At 43.9% G+C, this 17,363-nt stretch overlaps 1 protein-coding gene across 2 annotated transcripts in view; it reads left to right on the top strand.

The window, feature by feature from the left end:
* The first annotated feature begins 9,365 nt into the window (after positions 1–9,365).
* LOC139391681 (AT-rich interactive domain-containing protein 1A-like) overlaps positions 9,366–17,363 on the top strand; it is a 55,347-nt gene continuing 47,349 nt past the window's right edge. For both annotated transcript variants that reach the window (XM_071139121.1, XM_071139120.1), the window contains exon 1: positions 9,366–10,560. In XM_071139121.1, the coding sequence (XP_070995222.1) occupies positions 9,640–10,560 (921 nt within the window). In that variant the 5' untranslated portion in view covers positions 9,366–9,639. The remainder of the gene's footprint in view (positions 10,561–17,363) is intronic.

The raw sequence follows: 17,363 nt of genomic DNA, 5'->3' as shown, positions 1-17,363 counted from the left end.
CGTTTAGAATTTCCCTTCATCTGTGGCCTCTGAGTTGTTGTGGTGCTCCGGCTCACACTCCAAACAACACAAACACTGTAAAGCACGTTAGAGACTCCGTTAGAGACTCCGTGGGAGACCCCATTAGAGACTCTGTTAGAGACTCCGTGGGAGACCCCATTAGAGACTCTGTTAGAGACTCCGTGGGAGACTCCGTGAGAGACTCCATTAGAGACTCCGTAAGAGACTCTGTAAACAATAGGCTATAACATAGAGTTGAAGAGGGAATGATCCTATTCAGTGTCTGCAATACTACTGCTACTACTCATTTTCATTGAGTTTCTCCTCACTGACACACAGTAGCTGTCACTCAGGCAGTTGAGGGAAAAGTAATAGTAATGCAATGCAGTAGAAATGTATGACTAGTAGAGCAGACGAAGCTGTTCGGATGATGACTTGTACACTAAAGTACTCAAATCTTAAGATGAATTTCAACAACTATCAAAGCCTAAACTAAATAGATTCTTTGTATTTTCTCTGGTGGGCAACGAGCGGTCCGATTCATCTTCTCAGTCTGTCATGGTTCAGATTGATTTGCACAGCTTCAAGAGCTGTTCTAAAACTGGCAGCTCAATTATTCAATCTGCACTGTGTCAATATGTCCAGCTTGGCATCACATCACTCATACTGCCCAGCCCGGCCTGACCAGTCCAACTGGCCGCCCGTCCCCTCAATGGACAGGTCTTTCTTCGACACAACAAACTCCAACTCCTTTGTCCCCTACCATTGATTACTGTCCTGGCTCCTCAATCAGTTTTCCTCTCTGTGTACCATATAGAAACCAAGCAGTCTAATGACTGCCATGTCTGTTTTACATGAGCCAAACAAAATGGTCCATTTTATGTTGCTGTGTTTTCATTCTTTACCTGACACTCCTCTGTGCTGCCCATCAGTCCTTCACTCATCTTTATTTTGGTACTGCGGAGTCCCCTTCTCATGACAGTGTGCTCAGTGTGATTGTCAGGGATCGACTGAGTGCTCTGTCACCAGCGGAACAAGTTGCACAATATGTTTGTGTGTGTGTGTGTGCGTGTGTGCAACCAGAGGAACGAGTACGGTGCGCTCTATGACCCACTAAGGAGCAGTTCTCAGTGTGAGGACAATGATGAGTCCCTACAACTACAGAGATGATTCTCTCCATTCTCTGTCTTTTAATCCCTGATGAAAGTCTGTCTGGAGTACTTCTCTGTCCTTGTGAGGAGGACACCATGTTTTGTGAGTGCTCTTAACCCTGCTCTGTGCTTTGTTTAGACTGGTGGGACCCTTCATTCTCTCTCTCTCTCTCAATTTAAATTTAAGGTGCTATATTGGCATGGGAAACATATGTTTACATTGCCAAAGCAAGTGAAATAAACAAAAGTGAAATAAACAATAAAAAATGAACAGTAAACATTACATTCACAAAAGAAAAAGACATTTCAAATGTCATATTATGTCTACATACAGTGTTGTAATGATGTGAAAATAGTTAAAGTACAAACAAATATAGGTTGTATTTACAATGGTGTTTGTTCTTCACTGGTTTTGATTTCTTGTGGCAACAGGTCACAAATATTGCTGCTGTGATTGCACACTGTGAAAGTTCACCCAATAGATATGGGAGTTTATCAAAATTGGATTTGTTTTCGAATTCTTTGTGGGTCTGTGTAATCTGAGGGAAATATGTGTATCACGTTTTAGGCAAGACCCAGATGCAGACAGTGTCGAAGTATCAAAAGTGTATTACTAGAACAGGGGGCAGGCAGAACGACAGGTCAAGGGCAGGTAGAGGTCAGTAATCCAGATCAGAGTCAAAAGATACAGAACGGCAGGCAGTCTCAGAGTCAGGGCAGGCAGAGGTCAATAATCCAGGGCGGTGTGACAAGGTACAGAAAACAGGAGACAAAGGGCTGTGAGACATGGAAAATACACATGGAAAGTGGGATGGATATGGCGGGTACAGGGCAACAGAGGACGAACAACAGAGGGGCTAATGACCTTAGAGATGGGGAAAGGGCCGATAAACCGGGGGGAGATTTTGCGGGGCTCCAACCGGAGGGGCAGATCCCGGGTGGACAGCAATACCTTCTGCCCGAGACGATACCGGGGAGTCGGGGTCCGGTGGCGGTCCGCTTGTTGTCGATACCTGGAGGTGGTCTTGAGAAGGGCTGACCGGGCTCTCTTCTAGGTACGACGACAGAGGAGGACAAATGTCTGGGCTGAAGGTATGCCAACCTCTTCCTCTTTCTCAGGGAAGAGTGGAGGTTGATAGCCCATGGAACACTCAAAGGGCGAGAGACCCGTGGCAGAACAAGGAAGGGTGTTGCGGGCGTATTCGACCCACACTAGTTGCTGGCTCCAGGTGGTGGGGTTGGCGGAGACCAGGCAGCGAAGTGTCATTTCCAAGTCTTGGTTGGCTCGCTCAGTCTGGTCGTTGGACTGGGGGTGGAACCTAGAGAACAGGCTGGCCGATGACCCAATGAGTGTGCAGAACGCCTTCCAGAACCGGAAAGAGAACTGAGGACCCCAGTCGGAGACCATGTCTACTGGGAGTACATGGATCCAGAAGACGTGCTGCACCATGAGCTGGGAGGTCTCTTTTTTTTTGCAGATGGTAGCTTGGGGAGAGGAATGCAGCTTTGAAAAACCGATCCACTACTGTCAGGATGGCAGTGTTACCATCAGATGGGGGGAGACCCGTGACAAAGTCCAGGGCTATATGAGACCAGGGACTGTGAGGGACAGGCAGAGGTTGAAGGAGACCAGCCGGAGCTAGCCAAGGAGTCTTGTTCTGCGCACAGACCATGCATGCGGTGACGAACACGGAGACGTCGGGAATCATGGTAGGCCACCAAAAGCATTGTCGCACAAAGGCCAGGGTCTGACAGAAGCCTGGGTGGCAGACAAGCCTGGAGGAGTGGGCCCACTCCAGGACCGGGTAGCGGACCATGTCAGGAACAAACATCCGGTTATCTGGGATGTAACTTGACGTCCAGGGCAGAACGCTGGGACAGGACAGCCCCCAATTCGACATCCGAAGCATCGGCCTCCACCACGAACTGGCGGGACAGGTCAGGATGAACCAAGATGGGAGCTGTGGTGAAACAGTGTTTGAGATCCTGGAACGCTGGGGACCACGTGAACGGAACCTTGGGAGAGTTGAGTGCAGACAGGGGGGAAGCCAGGGTGCTGTAACCTCGGATAAAGTGCAGATAAAAGTTGAATCCCAGGAAACGTTGCAGCTCCACTCTGGACGTAGGCTGGGGCCAATCCACCACTACTCTCACCTTCCTGGGATCCGTCTGTACACTACCTGCAGTGATGATGTAACCCAGGAAGGGGATGGTGGAGAGATGGAATTCACACTTCTCCGCTTTCACAAAAAGCTGGTTCTCCAGGAGGCGTTGGAGAGCCTGTCGGACGTGTAGCACTTGTCCTTTGGCGGAGCGGGAGAATACAAAGATGTCGTCGAGGTAGACGAAGACGAACCAGTTCAACATGTTGCGGAGAACATCATTAACCAGAGCCTGGAACACAGCAGGGGCAATGGTAAGGCCAAATGGCATGACCAGATACTTGTAGTGACCGCAAAGTGGCCCGGGCCTTACTGAACACCTCCCGGAGGTCCTGGTACTCCGCGGGAATGACGGAGTACCGGCAATGGCGGCAACTTCCGAGCCCCCAGGAAGATGTCCCGGAGCAGGCTGCGCTGACTTCAGGCACTGAGAGTGGCAGAACGGGCTCCAACCCATGATGGCACCAGCAGACCAGTCACTAAGGGGATTGTGTTGCAATAAGGGGATTGGCTCTTCTGCAGGTTTATTTCTCTGTAGGTGATGGCTTTTTTATGGAAGATTTGGGAATCGTTTTCTTTTAGGTGGTTGTAGAATTTAATGGATATTTTCTTGATTTGGATAATTAGCGGGTATCGGCCTAATTCTGCTCTGCATGCATTATTTTGTGTTTTACGTTGTACACTGAGGATATTTTAGCAGAGTTCTGCATGCACAATCTCAATTTGGTGTTTGTCCCATTTTGTGAATTCTTGGTTGGTGAGCGGACCCCAGACCTCTCTCTCTCTCTCACACACACACAGTGAGAGAAATTGAATGTTTAGAGAGGTGTGTGTGCATGCATGCTTGTCTGTGTTCCAACCTGTGTGTGTGACTGAAGTTTTCATATAGAATATTCAGGGGTTTTCAAGAATGAAAATACATCAGAAATGCCCCAAAGCAAATTATAACTTCAGAGAAAAAGTCCTTCTCAGATAAAAGTACACTGGTCTAAACTGAATATATCCTATTAGCTTTGTTGTGAAAGCCTGTCAGGATGCACGGAGGTGTGTGTGTGTGTGTGTGTCCTAGCCTATTTTCACATTAGGAGCTGAGAGGATTCCATCTCTGACTGAATACAGAATACAAGCAGCCTCACACTGTTTTCTATGACAGGGATTTGATGTTTGCTTAGTATCTGGTGATAAAAGCTGCTGGTGTGTTGGAGGGTAAAAACACACATGGTTTGATTCCGTTGTATCAAATCAAACTCTTTTTGGTGTGAGTTATTTGGTGCTGAGATTGAGAATACTAACCAAGAGATGATATCATTGATAATAACCAGTTTCTAATATCATCATGATGCATTGTATTCCTTTTTTTTAAACAGATTAAGTATTTGAATTGGGTATACACATATGCAGGTCTGAGCTCTTATGTACATTATCCTACAGGGAGTAAGCCGGGCAGCCATTGGACAGTTCTCAAAGTGGTACTTCCCTCCTTCCCATGCACACTCCAGACTATGTGTTCTATTGCTGCCTGGCAACCAACTGGACACAGCCCAACTGCACTTTGTGTGCGTCTTATTTTATGTCTATGTGTGTGTTTGTGCACGTGTGAGCAAGCCTGTGTGGCAGGCCTTGTGTGGGAGTGTCCCTGACATTTACTGTGAGCATGTGCGTCTATGACAGCATGTTGTTGAGGGAATGTACGTTTTTTTCTCTCTCTCTCTCTCTCTCTCTCTCTTTGTGCTTGTGGGAGTATGTATATTTGGCGGGCTGAACATGCGGGGCTGCTTTTTCAGTAATGAATGCAAGTGTGTGTGTGTGTTTGTGTGTCTCCCAGTCACTCCAAACTCAACTCCAGTCTTGTTAAGAAATTCCACTCCACATAATTGGGTTGTCTTGGCGATCAAATGGCTCCATTCCCAGACTAGATCTCTGGGGATTAAAAAAACTTCTCAATGATCTGTCATCAATTAACTTCCTCAAGACTGACACTTTTACCATCGCACGCCTGGGTCAAAAAATAGAAAAATAAATGTACTATACAAAAACGTCTCTATAGCTTTATGACACAGACTGAAAAATAATTAACTATGAATGCCTCAACAAGGCCTCTGGGTGAACTTTGTTAAATCACTTACTCTTTGGAAGGAACTGCAGAATGTTATTGGCCAACGATGTTGCACTCAGATTGGTGTGGGTTTTAAGCTCATAAAAAAGACCTAAGAATTTGGATTTCATTTGATGATGATGAATATTGAGTACGTATTATTTACAGTTCAGTCGAGTGTATGTGGTTGGAAGGATGCATTGTTAAGTTTTTTCAGGGGTTGTAACTGTGGATAGTGGACGCCAGAACAGAGCATTCTCCAGCAATGTGCTGAAGGCCTGTGATACTGAGGAAATACTGAGTAAAGGCCCTTTTGCTGACAATTGCATAAATACATTTGAATCATCTCTTATCATTCATTCCAACCAATGTCTTCACATTATACATCTTTGTTATCATAGCATTATGTTTCTCAAATCGCCCTACCATTTACTCAACATTTTGAAATAATGCTTTTCCTTGATGCATTGTTTGTTTGTTGTTGTTTTTTCATAGAGGCCTCTAATCAATACTTGATATCAAAAGAAAAAGTAGTTCCTGGCTGTATTCCCCTGGCATGTGTCCAGGTCTGTATCCGTGGTGATGGTGGAGGAACTCAGGCCACCAGGCTTGGGGTGATGCATCATGGTCAGCTACATGGTGGGGTACAGAGTAAATACACAGATGTGACTGTGTAAGGAGTCCAATCTAAGTAGCCTTCATAACATTTCATAATGTCATTAACAACTGATTCAACCAGTGTTATTTCAGGTGGTTGATGACCTGAGATTATAAAGCCTAGAGGATGGTTGTAGAAGTTCCATCCAAAGCAGTGTTTGCCTCTGGGTCAAGACAGTTGAGTGGGTATCTGGAGTGAATCTTTCTATATTTAAATGGTCCAAATAAAACTTTATGAAGACTAATAATGTCTGAAGAATACTTTATGAAGACTAATAATGCCTGAAGAATACTTTATGAAGACTAATAATGTCTAAAGCATACTTTATGAAGACTAATAATGTCTAAAGCATACTTTATGAAGACTAATAATGTCAGAAGAATACTTTATGAAGACTAATAATGTCTAAAGCATACTTTATGAAGACTAATAATGTCTGAAGAATACTTTATGAAGACTAATAATGTCTGAAGAATACTTTATGAAGACTAATAATGTCTAAAGCATACTTTATGAAGACTAATAATGGCTGAAGAATACTTTATGAAGACTAATAATGTCTAAAGAATACTTTATGAAGACTAATAATGTCTAAAGCATACTTTATGAAGACTAATAATGTCTGAAGAATACTTTATGAAGACTAATAATGTCTAAAGCATACTTTATGAAGACTAATAATGTCTGAAGAATACTTTATGAAGACTAATAATGTCTGAAGAATACTTTATGAAGACTAATAATGTCTGAATAATACTTTATGAAGACGAATAATGTCTAAATATTACTTTATGAAGACTAATAATGTCTAAAGCATACTTTATGAAGACTAATAATGTCTGAAGAATACTTTATGAAGACTAATAATGTCTGAAGAATACTTTATGAAGACTAATAATTTCTGAATAATACTTTATGAAGACTAATAATGTCTAAAGCATACTTTATGAAGACTAATAATGTCTAAAGCATACTTTATGAAGACTAATAATGTCTGAAGAATACTTTATGAAGACTAATAATGTCTAAACGCATACTTTATGAAGACTAATAATGTCTGAAGAATACTTTCTGAAGACTAATAATGTCAGAAGCATACTTTATGAAGACTAATAATGTCTAAAGCATACTTTATGAAGACTAATAATGTCTGAAGAATACTTTATGAAGACTAATAATGTCTGAAGAATACTTTATGAAGACTAATAATGTCTGAAGAATACTTTATGAAGACTAATGTCTAAAGCATACTTTATGAAGACTAATAATGTCTAAAGCATACTTTATGAAGACTAATAATGTCTAGTGCCTTTGTCTTACCTAATAATGTCTAAAGTGCCTTTGTCTTACCTAATAATGTCTAAAGTGCCTTTGTCTTACATGGATTCCACAAATCACTATATGAATTTTTTGCATTATCAATGATTGTCATTTAGAAGTATATTTACGTTTAATTTTGTTTAACGTGAGCTAATAATACTGTAGCAGAATATATTATAAGGTGTGTGTGTGTGCAACCAGAGGAACGAGTACGGCGAGCTCTATGACCCACTAAGAAGCAGTTCTCAGTGTGAGGACAATGATGAGTCCCTACAACTACAGAGATTATTCTCTCAATTAGGACTAATTCTAAAAAGAAGTGTGCAGACAAAATATATTTAAAACCAGGTGTAACAGACTATAATATCAGTGAATGTGAGGAGGGTGGAAAATAGGACAGGAGGGGTCAAAAATAGACAGGGTCCCCTTATGATAAACACCAAGTTTATGCTGAAAATAAAAAAAAGAAAGATCCCAACCCCCCCTCTCCTCTGTCTGCCTCTCTCTATATTCTAGCAGCACACAGCAACACTCCTCCCTCCCTAGCCAATATAGTCAGTCAGGATTCTGGCCCCCACCCCCACACCTCCCCCCTTTTACAGCCTGTCTGTCCTTCCTCCCTTAATGCACATTTCAGAGAAAAAAAATAAACAAAACTTAAACTAAGGGGATCCCCTTTCCCATTCTAGTCAGTAGTATGAGCCTGGCCGCTGTAACTCTTCGCCAGAAAGCCCTGCATTGTAGAGGAGAAAAGGGCTGTGCTGAGCTGTGCCTGCGCTGCCCATCCCCCACGCGCTGATAGCAAAGTTCTGCTGCTTTTGCAAGCAGAGAGAGGCTGCTGCTGCTAGGAGAGAACACGAGGCAGGCAGGCGGGCGGAGAGAATGAGGAGAGGGGGTGGGGAGGGAGAGAGGGAGAGAGCAGCAGAGTGGGGAAGAGGAGAGCGTGGCTGTTGTCATTTGATTATTTACTTTATTCTTTCTCAAAATCTCCTCTTGATTTATCCTATTGGCTATTCTACGAAACCACACACACATTTTCAACGGTTAATTTTGCTTTAGATATAGCATTATATGTAGGCTTTTTCAGTGGCTCACACTGTTTGTTTTCTCTCAATTTCTATTTCAATTTTGTTTTCTCTCTCACTCTGCTTTTCTCTTTTTTATCTTCACTTCCTGCTCTGTGACTGGCTCAGTCCATCCCCCATCCTTCTTCCCTTTTTCTATCCTTCTTTCTCTAGCTCTCTCTCTGTCTCTCAATTCAATTCCATTCAAAAGGCTTTATTGGCATGGGAAACATATGTTTACATTGCAAAAGCAAGTGAAATAGATAATAAACAAAAGTGAAATAAACAATAAAAATGTACAGTAAACATTACACACTCTCGCTCTCTCTCTCTCTCACACACACACACACACTGTAATGTATTGCTTTCCTCTCCACATATCAAGCCCTCTGCTTTTGCTAGTTGTTTCGTTCTCTCTCAGCACATGGCAGGAGTCAATCCCAATCTTAATACTATGTAACTGTGTGAATATATTGTCGATACGATGCAATTATAAACATAGACTTATATTGTGTGTAGAATTATATAGTCTCCCAGTAACATATTCATATGTGTGTCTACTCTGTATAAAATGAAAACTAAATGCATTATAACTATGCAGATTGAAGCTTTAAGACAAATCTATATAGCCTGTAATGGAAATAATTTATGATTTACAGATTATGTGGTTGTCCACAAAATAGCCGAAATGCTGGATGTTAAGAATTATGTTCCATTTATAAGTCACATTATTTATCATGTTCTGCTATAGTCTCTCTAGGACTAGCTCTATAACCCCTTCAAAATAAACAGAATACATCCTTTATCCCTGCTTGTTGTAGCCTAGTCGCCTCCTACCTACTGGTTGAATCCGCTCCGTGTTTTGCGTTCATCTGAACGCTTCAGTAAAATGGCTGTGTCTCGCCAAGCCTCGTGCTGGTTTGGTCGGTTTCTTGCTCACACTCTCGTTCTGTAAGAGAAGCCTTCCCACATTCTCTGTTGGTTAATTTAATTCCCTGGATCCTTATTTATATTCTTCCAGTAACTTTCCAGTCGAATCGGAGACGGGAGTGGATGCCGGATTAGGTCCGGAGGTAGGGGGAATGATCCGGGACACGGGTACATTGTTATAAACAATTGTATTTATGTTCAATGCTATTCAGAGAGCTCGATTGTGAGTGACTCGTTGTGAGAGGCAGAGAGGGATATCATGGCCGCGCAGGTCGCTAGCGTCGCCACTCTCAACACTAGCCCGCCATCCGAACTTAAAAAGCCGGATCGGGACCCACTGGAGGAGTCGGTACCGGGAGAGAAACAACATGTAAATAAGGAACCGGGATCTGACAACGGATCTCCTGGACAGAAGGATCTGCAGGACGGGGCCGATGCTGGAAATGTAGGGGGAGGAGGGGAGCCTGACATGAAGAACGGGAACGGGAATTCGTCCAGGGTGAATAATAATAACAACCAGAATGATACTGGGGGACCGGAGGGGAATAACCACTCCGGGATGGGCCATCACCACCAGGGCTCATTCCCTCCACCTCCTTACGGTTACAACCAGCACTACAGCCGGGGCCCTTTTCATCAACATGGCGGACAACAAAGCCCTGGCATGGCAGCTGCAGCGGGGCCGGCAGTGCAGCCAGGTAACATGATGGACCCATACCCGCCCAACTCACACGAGCACGGCTTCCCCAACCATTTTAACAACTACAGCCCCTTCCCGAACCGGACTTCTTATCAGGGCCAAGGATACGCCATGAATTCCCCGCGTAATAACCAGCCCCCGGCGGCTGGGGGGCAGCCAGGCAAGCAACAGCCAGCAGGCGGAACTACAGCTATGGCTGCCTCGTACAATAATCAGAGGTATAACATAGGAAATCTACAACCCACGTCTACCCCGACTTTAAATCAGCTTCTAACGTCTCCCAGCTCAACGAGGACCTACCAGAATTACCCACAAGGAGACTATAGTAACCAGGAAGGGGCTAGCAAGGGAGCAGCAGATATGTCCAGCAGTCAGTATGGTGGGGGCCATCCGGGTTGGCAACAAAGGACCCACCATCCGCCTCCAATGAGCCCAGGGAACACGGGACCTGGGAACACGGGACCTCTGAACAGAAACCAGGTAAACTTTTCTCTCAGTACTGGTGCACTTTCAGCAAGTTGCAGATAGCTCTGTGTAGCAGTGAAGGGTTGCAATGGAACAGCCATTGCCCATGTAGCTTAGCTAAGTAGCTCTCTAAAATGGCTGCCTCTGTTTTCTCCTTACACCACCTCCTTTTAGAGTATTTAATCAGAGAAACAAGCCATGTCTGTGCTAAAATACCAAACTCACTGAGCTGGTAAAGATGTGTAGCTTCTGCCTGGTCAGGGGCAAAGGGGACACGTTTGAGAGGAGAAATTGGAAGGCTAAATGTGTATTTTTCTTTCTTAGCAAAGCGTGTACTGTATAAAGCGCAATGACAGTTATTTCTCCAGCTAACGTTAGCTATGCCGCTAACGAATCACTGCTAAATGTATTTGTATGCTATATCCACTCCATGTAGCCCTGAAGTTTGTTGCAAGCTTTCGCACTAATTTTAAACGGCAAGATGTAAATGACACATGACGTAAGATTATATTGGAATAGTTTGTTAGAAGCAAGCAGAACGGATTGTATAGCTAAAAGTACACCTGACTGTGGTCGACGTTTGTAAATGTAGCAAATAACTATTCTTCAGTTGCAACATTTCCCCCGCCAGCTTGTTATATTGTATCTTCTGATGATTGTTCCGATTGTTACATTGTAGTTAACGACAGAGAGACGTTATATTTTGCCCCTGTATTCCGGAGTTGTCTCAGTACCGGTAGTAAACACGGCCAGTGATTTGAGAAGGAGCAGATTGCTTTGCTTTGGGATTTGAATTATGGAGGTAAAATCCTTCTGTCAAAGCCAGGAGACAGTTGGTCTTAGGTTGACATGCTAGCTGAGATCTGATTGGCTCCCCATCCCCTGCTCCTGGCCATTTGTAACTGCGTCCAATGTAACGCTGTAGAAATCACCCACATCAGCTCATGTACTCTGGCAGTGTCAAGATGACATTACGCATATTATTCACGCGCTTTAGCCTGTTTAACCGTCTGTGCATGACATTTAGCCTACTTGATATGCAAGCAAAATATGTTTGTATTGCGGTCAGCGTGCAGCGGCCTACATTTCAGCTGTAATGCGTGTGTCCAAGCATGCTAAATAAAATAACAATGTGCAAAATATACTTTGGATGGTTTCATTGAACACATTATGTTGTGTAAGTCCCTCTGCAGTAATTTGCATGATGACTGTATTGCCTGCCACTCAAATAATACAGTACAGCTAAATTTGTTTAGTGTACATTTACGTAAAATCTCAGCTGTAGCCTTCATGCAAAAATGCTGTGTTCATACTTATACATGCATGTACAGCTCCACAGGCAGATTGGAGATGTGGCAGAACTCTAGTGCTGATTCTGGAACAGCAGAGGGAGTAGGTGTGGCTGTTTCCCCCATGCTAGAATAGTGTTTCTAGCTGATCTAGGATAATATTGTAGAGGAGAGACAGGAGGTATGTGGTTCTGTTTGAGAATCTGACTGGTGTTCTGTGGTTCTACAGTGTGTTTCAGAATGGGTTGTATTCTTTGAGAGAATCTGACTGGTGCGCTGTGGTTCTACAGTGTGTTTCAGAATGGGTTGTATTCTTTGAGAGAATCTGACTGGTGCACTGTGGTTCTACAGTGGGTTTCAGAATCTGACTTGTTTTCTGTGAGGAGAATCTCACCTGTGTTCTGTGAGGAGAATCTGACCTGTGTTCTGTGAGGAGAATCTGACCTGTGTTCTGTGAGGAGAATCTGACCTGTGTTCTGTGAGGAGAATCGGACCTGTGTTCTGTGAGGAGAATCTGACCTGTGTTCTGTGAGGAGAATCTGACTTGTGTTCTGTGAGGAGAATCTGATGGCTGCAGTAATTGTAGTGTTTACAAGCAGCCAAGGTGTCAGCCAAGTGTCACTGCTTTGTTCACTGGGTTACTATGATTACTTTCACATGTGATGCTGCACAGTGTGTAACCATGTCAACAGACAAATGGTGTATTCCGGTTTTAGAATATCATCAACCACGTGTAGGCTAGCTATAGCGTTGACCTCCTGAATATTGAATAGCTAGGCCTATTTGTAACTTCTATCCATTGAAGTTTCGATGGAATTTGTTGATTTCCGTTTCTTGGCAATTGTCATTTGCCATTGTTAGCCCTAAATGTTCATATAATATTCAACATTATAAAACATTATATCAACATTTTAAACAAGTTATTGGTTAGCTCGGCAGTTCATTACCCTTTTCGATTACTGTACCACCATTTTAATTATTCAGTTTTATTATTCTCCCCACAGAGACTTGCATGATGCCTCGTGGAATACCTGTCTTAAAGACACCTATCAAATCAAATCTAATTTGTTACATGCGCCGAATACAACAGGTGTAGTAGACCTTACCATGAAATTCTTACTTACAAGCCCTTAACCAACAAAGCAGTTAAAGAAATAGAGTTAAGAAAATATTTACTAAATAAACTGAAATAATTTTTGTTATTATCAAATCACATAACACAAGAAAATTACATAACAATAACGAGGCTATATACAGGGGGTACTGGTACCGAGTCAATATGCGTGGGTATAGGTTAGTCGAGGTAATTTGTAAAGTGACTATGCATAGATAATAAACAGAGAGTAGCAGCAGTGTAAAAACAGGGTGAGGGGGGGTCAATTTAAATAGTCTGGTGGCCATTTGATTAATTGTTCAGTAGTCTTATGGCTTGGGGGTTGACGCTGTTAAGGAGCCTTTTGGTCCTAGACCTGGTAGCTAGGTCATGCATCTAGCTACCAATCATGAAGCATGTTACATTTATTGTAGCATTAGTGTCAATACAAAACAGCTTCAATGCTCCTCATTGTGGCAATGTCATATCAGCTAGTGTCAATTCAGTCAACAATGAAATGGCATTTTATCCTCTAGACGGTCAGATGCCGAGCAGTTGTCGTACCAGACGGTGATGCAACCGGTCAGGATGCTCTCCATGGTGCAGCTATAGAACTTTTTGAGGATCTGGGGACCCATGCCAAATCTTTTCAGTCTCGTGAGGGGAAAAGGTGTTGTCGTGCCCTCTTCACAACTGTCTCTCAACCTGCTCCATATCAGCCTTCGTCGATGTTAATGGAGGCCTGTTCGCCCCTCCTTTTCCTATAGTAAACTATCAGCTCCTTTTTGTCTTGCTCACATTGAGGAAGTGGTTGTTGTCCTGGCACCACACTGCCAGGTCTCTGACCTCCTCCCTATAGGCTGTCTCGTTGTTGGTGATCAGGCCTACCACTGTTGTGTCGTCAGCAAACCTAATGATGGTGTTGGAGTCGTGCTTGGCCACGCAGTCGTGGGTGAACAGGGAGTACAGGAGGGGACTAAGCATGCACCCCAGAGTGTTGCGGATAGGCGTTGCAGATGTTTTTGCATACCCTTACCACCGGTGGGCGGCCCGGCGGATGTCCAGGATCCAGTTGCAGAGGGAGGTGTTTAGTAACCCAGGGTCCTTAGCTTAGTGATGAGCTTTGTGGGCACTATGGTGTTGAACGCTGAGCTGTAGTCAATGAACAGCATTCTCACATAGGTGTTCCTTTTGTCCAGGTGCGAAAGGCTAGTGTGGAATGCGATTGAGATTGCATCATCTGTGGATCTGTTGGGGCGATATGCGAATTGGAGTGGGTCTAGGGTTTCTGGCATGATGGCATGGCGTTGATGTGAGCCATGACCAGCCTTTCAAAGCACTTCAGGCTACTGACGTGAGTGCTACGGGCGGTAATCATTTAGGCAGGTTACCATTGCTTTCTTGGGCACAGGGACTATGTTGGTCTGCTTGAAACATGTAGGTATTACAGACTCGGTCAGGTAGAGGTTGAAAATGCCAGTGAAGACACCTGCCAGTTGGTCCGGGCATGCTTTGAGTACGCGCCCTGGGAATCCGTCTGGCCCTGTGGCTTTATGAATGTTGACCTGTTTAAAGGTCTTGATCTGATCACATTAGCTACGGAGAGCGTGATCAAACAGTCATCTGGGATAGCTGGTGCTCTCATTCATACTTCAGTGTTGCTTGCCTCGAAGCAAGCATAAAAGGCATTTAGCTCGTCTGGTAGGTTCACGTCACTGGGAAGACCACTGCTGGGTTTCCCTTTGTAATCCGTAATATTTTTCAAGCCCTGCCACATCTGACGAGCTCTAGCCGGTGTGGTAGGATTAAATCTTAGTCCTGTATTGACGCTTCGCCTGTTTGATGGTTCGTCTAAGGGCGTAGCGGGATTTCTTATAAGCATCCAGATTAGTGTCCCGCTCCATGAAAGCGACAGCTCTAGCCTTTAGCTCGGTGCTGCTGTTGCCTGTAACCCATGGCTTCTGGTTGGGAAATGTACGTACGGGCACTGTGGGGATGACATTGTCGATGCACTTATTGATGAAGCCGGTGACTGCGATGGTATACTCGATGCCATTGCATGAATCGTGGAACATAGTCCAGTCTGTGCTAGCAAAACAATCCTGTAGCTTAGCATGTGCGTCATCTGACCACTGCCGTATTGAGCGAGTCACAGTTACTTCCCGCTTTAGTTTTTGCTTGTAAGCAGGAATCAGGGAGATAGAATTATGGTCAGATTTGTTAAATGGAGGGCGAGGGAGAGCTTTGTACACGTCTCTGTGTGTGGAGTAAATGTGGTGTAGTTCCTCCCCCCGCCTCCCCTCTGGTTGCACGTGACATGCTGGTAGAAATGAGGTAAAACGGATTTAAGTTTGCCTTCATTAAAGTTTGTTCTTTCTCTCAGGTGTTTGCAGACTCCTGTTAATTCTCCTCTATGCAGGCTGTGTAGTGGACAATTTAATACCCAGGACTGCAATTTGTGATTCATTCAGCCACGGTTCTGCATGTGGAGATGCTGGAGATTCAAAGAAATTAGAATTATGCAGTTTCAAGTGGCAATCTCCTCTGAGAGACTTGTGTTAAATCAAGTTATGTTGTTAAAATCCGATCTGTGATTGACAGATGTTATTCTTGAATTGTGCTGCTCACATAAACTCATTCTCCAACGGTTGATACACCAGAATAGAAATGCTTTTGCCTCTCCTCAGCTCCCTAGATGCCTTTTCATTAATTTGCTGTGCCTGCCTAGGCTACAATATCACTATGTTACTGACTTTTAATGCCTTTAAGTTGTTTCTGTATTTGGTGTTCATGCATTTCTATGGATTTGTGGACAGGGTTCACCACTGTATTTCCCTGCTCTATGGCCAGGTTGTTAGGGGGGTGGTGCTGAGACTGTGGGACTTGGAGTAGATGGCAAAATAGTTTTTCCTTTCCGCTGTGCTTGCTCTTTTGGGGTCTCGTCTCAATTACGGCAAAGCACTTTGACAAATGTTGCTTTTAATTAATTAATTTATTGATTGATGGAGAAGCCAATTGCTTGATTAAGATCGGTTGAGGCAAAGATGAAGCTGTGAGAGATGTCTAACCTAATATCAGTGGGCTAATTGGTCCCTTTGGTTGTAAAACCTAGCCTAACGGTTGACTCTGATGTCTGCCGACAAACAGACCCAGTTGTTTTCTGGGAGAGAACCGCGTGTCAGGCTGAAATCAAATCTGGTTAGTGTCCATTTTACTTTGACAATAAAAACCTTGAAATAATAGTATCTACCAACGTGGACATATGGTAGTGATCCACACAGTACATTCAGTTAAAGGTTGTGTCTGTCTGTGGTATTGAAGTTTGACTGAGGGCCTTGATGTGATAGTGGACCAAAGTCCAAGTGAAGTTTCTGTTCGACCGGCTTTGGTCTGTTTCCCTGCACTATGAACTTGCCTGCCCATACTGACGGATGATGACTTCAATTTGTGGAATCTTATAGGTAAATATTGATAGGGGCATGATTACTGATTTTTAAGGTGAATGTTGTCAATCTTTGCAACCAAGATGTACTGGAGAGGACCAGAGTTTAGAAACACTACTGTAGCCGGTGAGGTGGTGGGGACTGTGGTGTGCTGTGTAGCCAGTGGACTGGACAGGAGGTGTGTTCTACTGTATTCTGGCTGTGCATTCAAAGATTCTCTCCGCTAATTTCTCTCCCTCTCTGTCTGCAGTGCTGAGTAGTGATTAGCCACACGGCCAGGACAGCACGCTGCCTCATAACACTCTGTTTGTGTGTGCGGGCTGGTGTGTGTGTTTGTGTGTGTGTGTGAGTGAGTGAGGGAGAAAGAGTAAGAGTGTCAGTGATACCCTGGGGGGGAGGGTGTTTTTGTGAATGATCTTTGGCTGCCTGTGACAGCTGTGTGTGTGTGTCCTTGGCAGTGTGTGTCTGTGTGTTCCTGTGTGGCAGAAGCCTCAGGAGGATCCTCTCTCAGTGACCTGCTCCACGTGCCACCAGCCATCAGTCTCTTCTCTTCAGTAACACGGTACTGAAGTCTTTCTCCATCCCTGAAACAACAGTCTAGGAGGTGGCGCAAACGAAGGATAGTCTCTCCCGTCTTCATTTATTTACTGTGACCCTACATTATTCTCTCATTCCACACGTTGTGTCCACCGCTGTTACCTACCTTCATCAGTTCACTTTGTACCTGTTTTTCCCCATCCTCAAAACATTCACTCTCCTTGTACTTGTACCAGCCACTGCCCTTAGAGCAGCGGTATGGGATTGGGACCATGCTAGTGGTCTACCACTAGGTGAAGCATACAAGGTGTGCAGCTTAAAACATAAATGCTAGCATTTATTTAAGACTACGCACAAAAAAAGAAAGGCAAACTCATTGAAAATGTAGTCAAATTCCTCTTTCCTCTTGTCTCTCCATGTTTGGACAAAATGTCAAACTTGGGCTGTTACTCTGGT

This window comes from Oncorhynchus clarkii, chromosome 32, assembly GCF_045791955.1.
Source record: "Oncorhynchus clarkii lewisi isolate Uvic-CL-2024 chromosome 32, UVic_Ocla_1.0, whole genome shotgun sequence".
NCBI lineage: Eukaryota > Metazoa > Chordata > Actinopteri > Salmoniformes > Salmonidae > Oncorhynchus > Oncorhynchus clarkii.
Note: the sequence above shows the minus strand (reverse complement) of the source record. Positions and strands in the feature narration are given on the sequence as shown.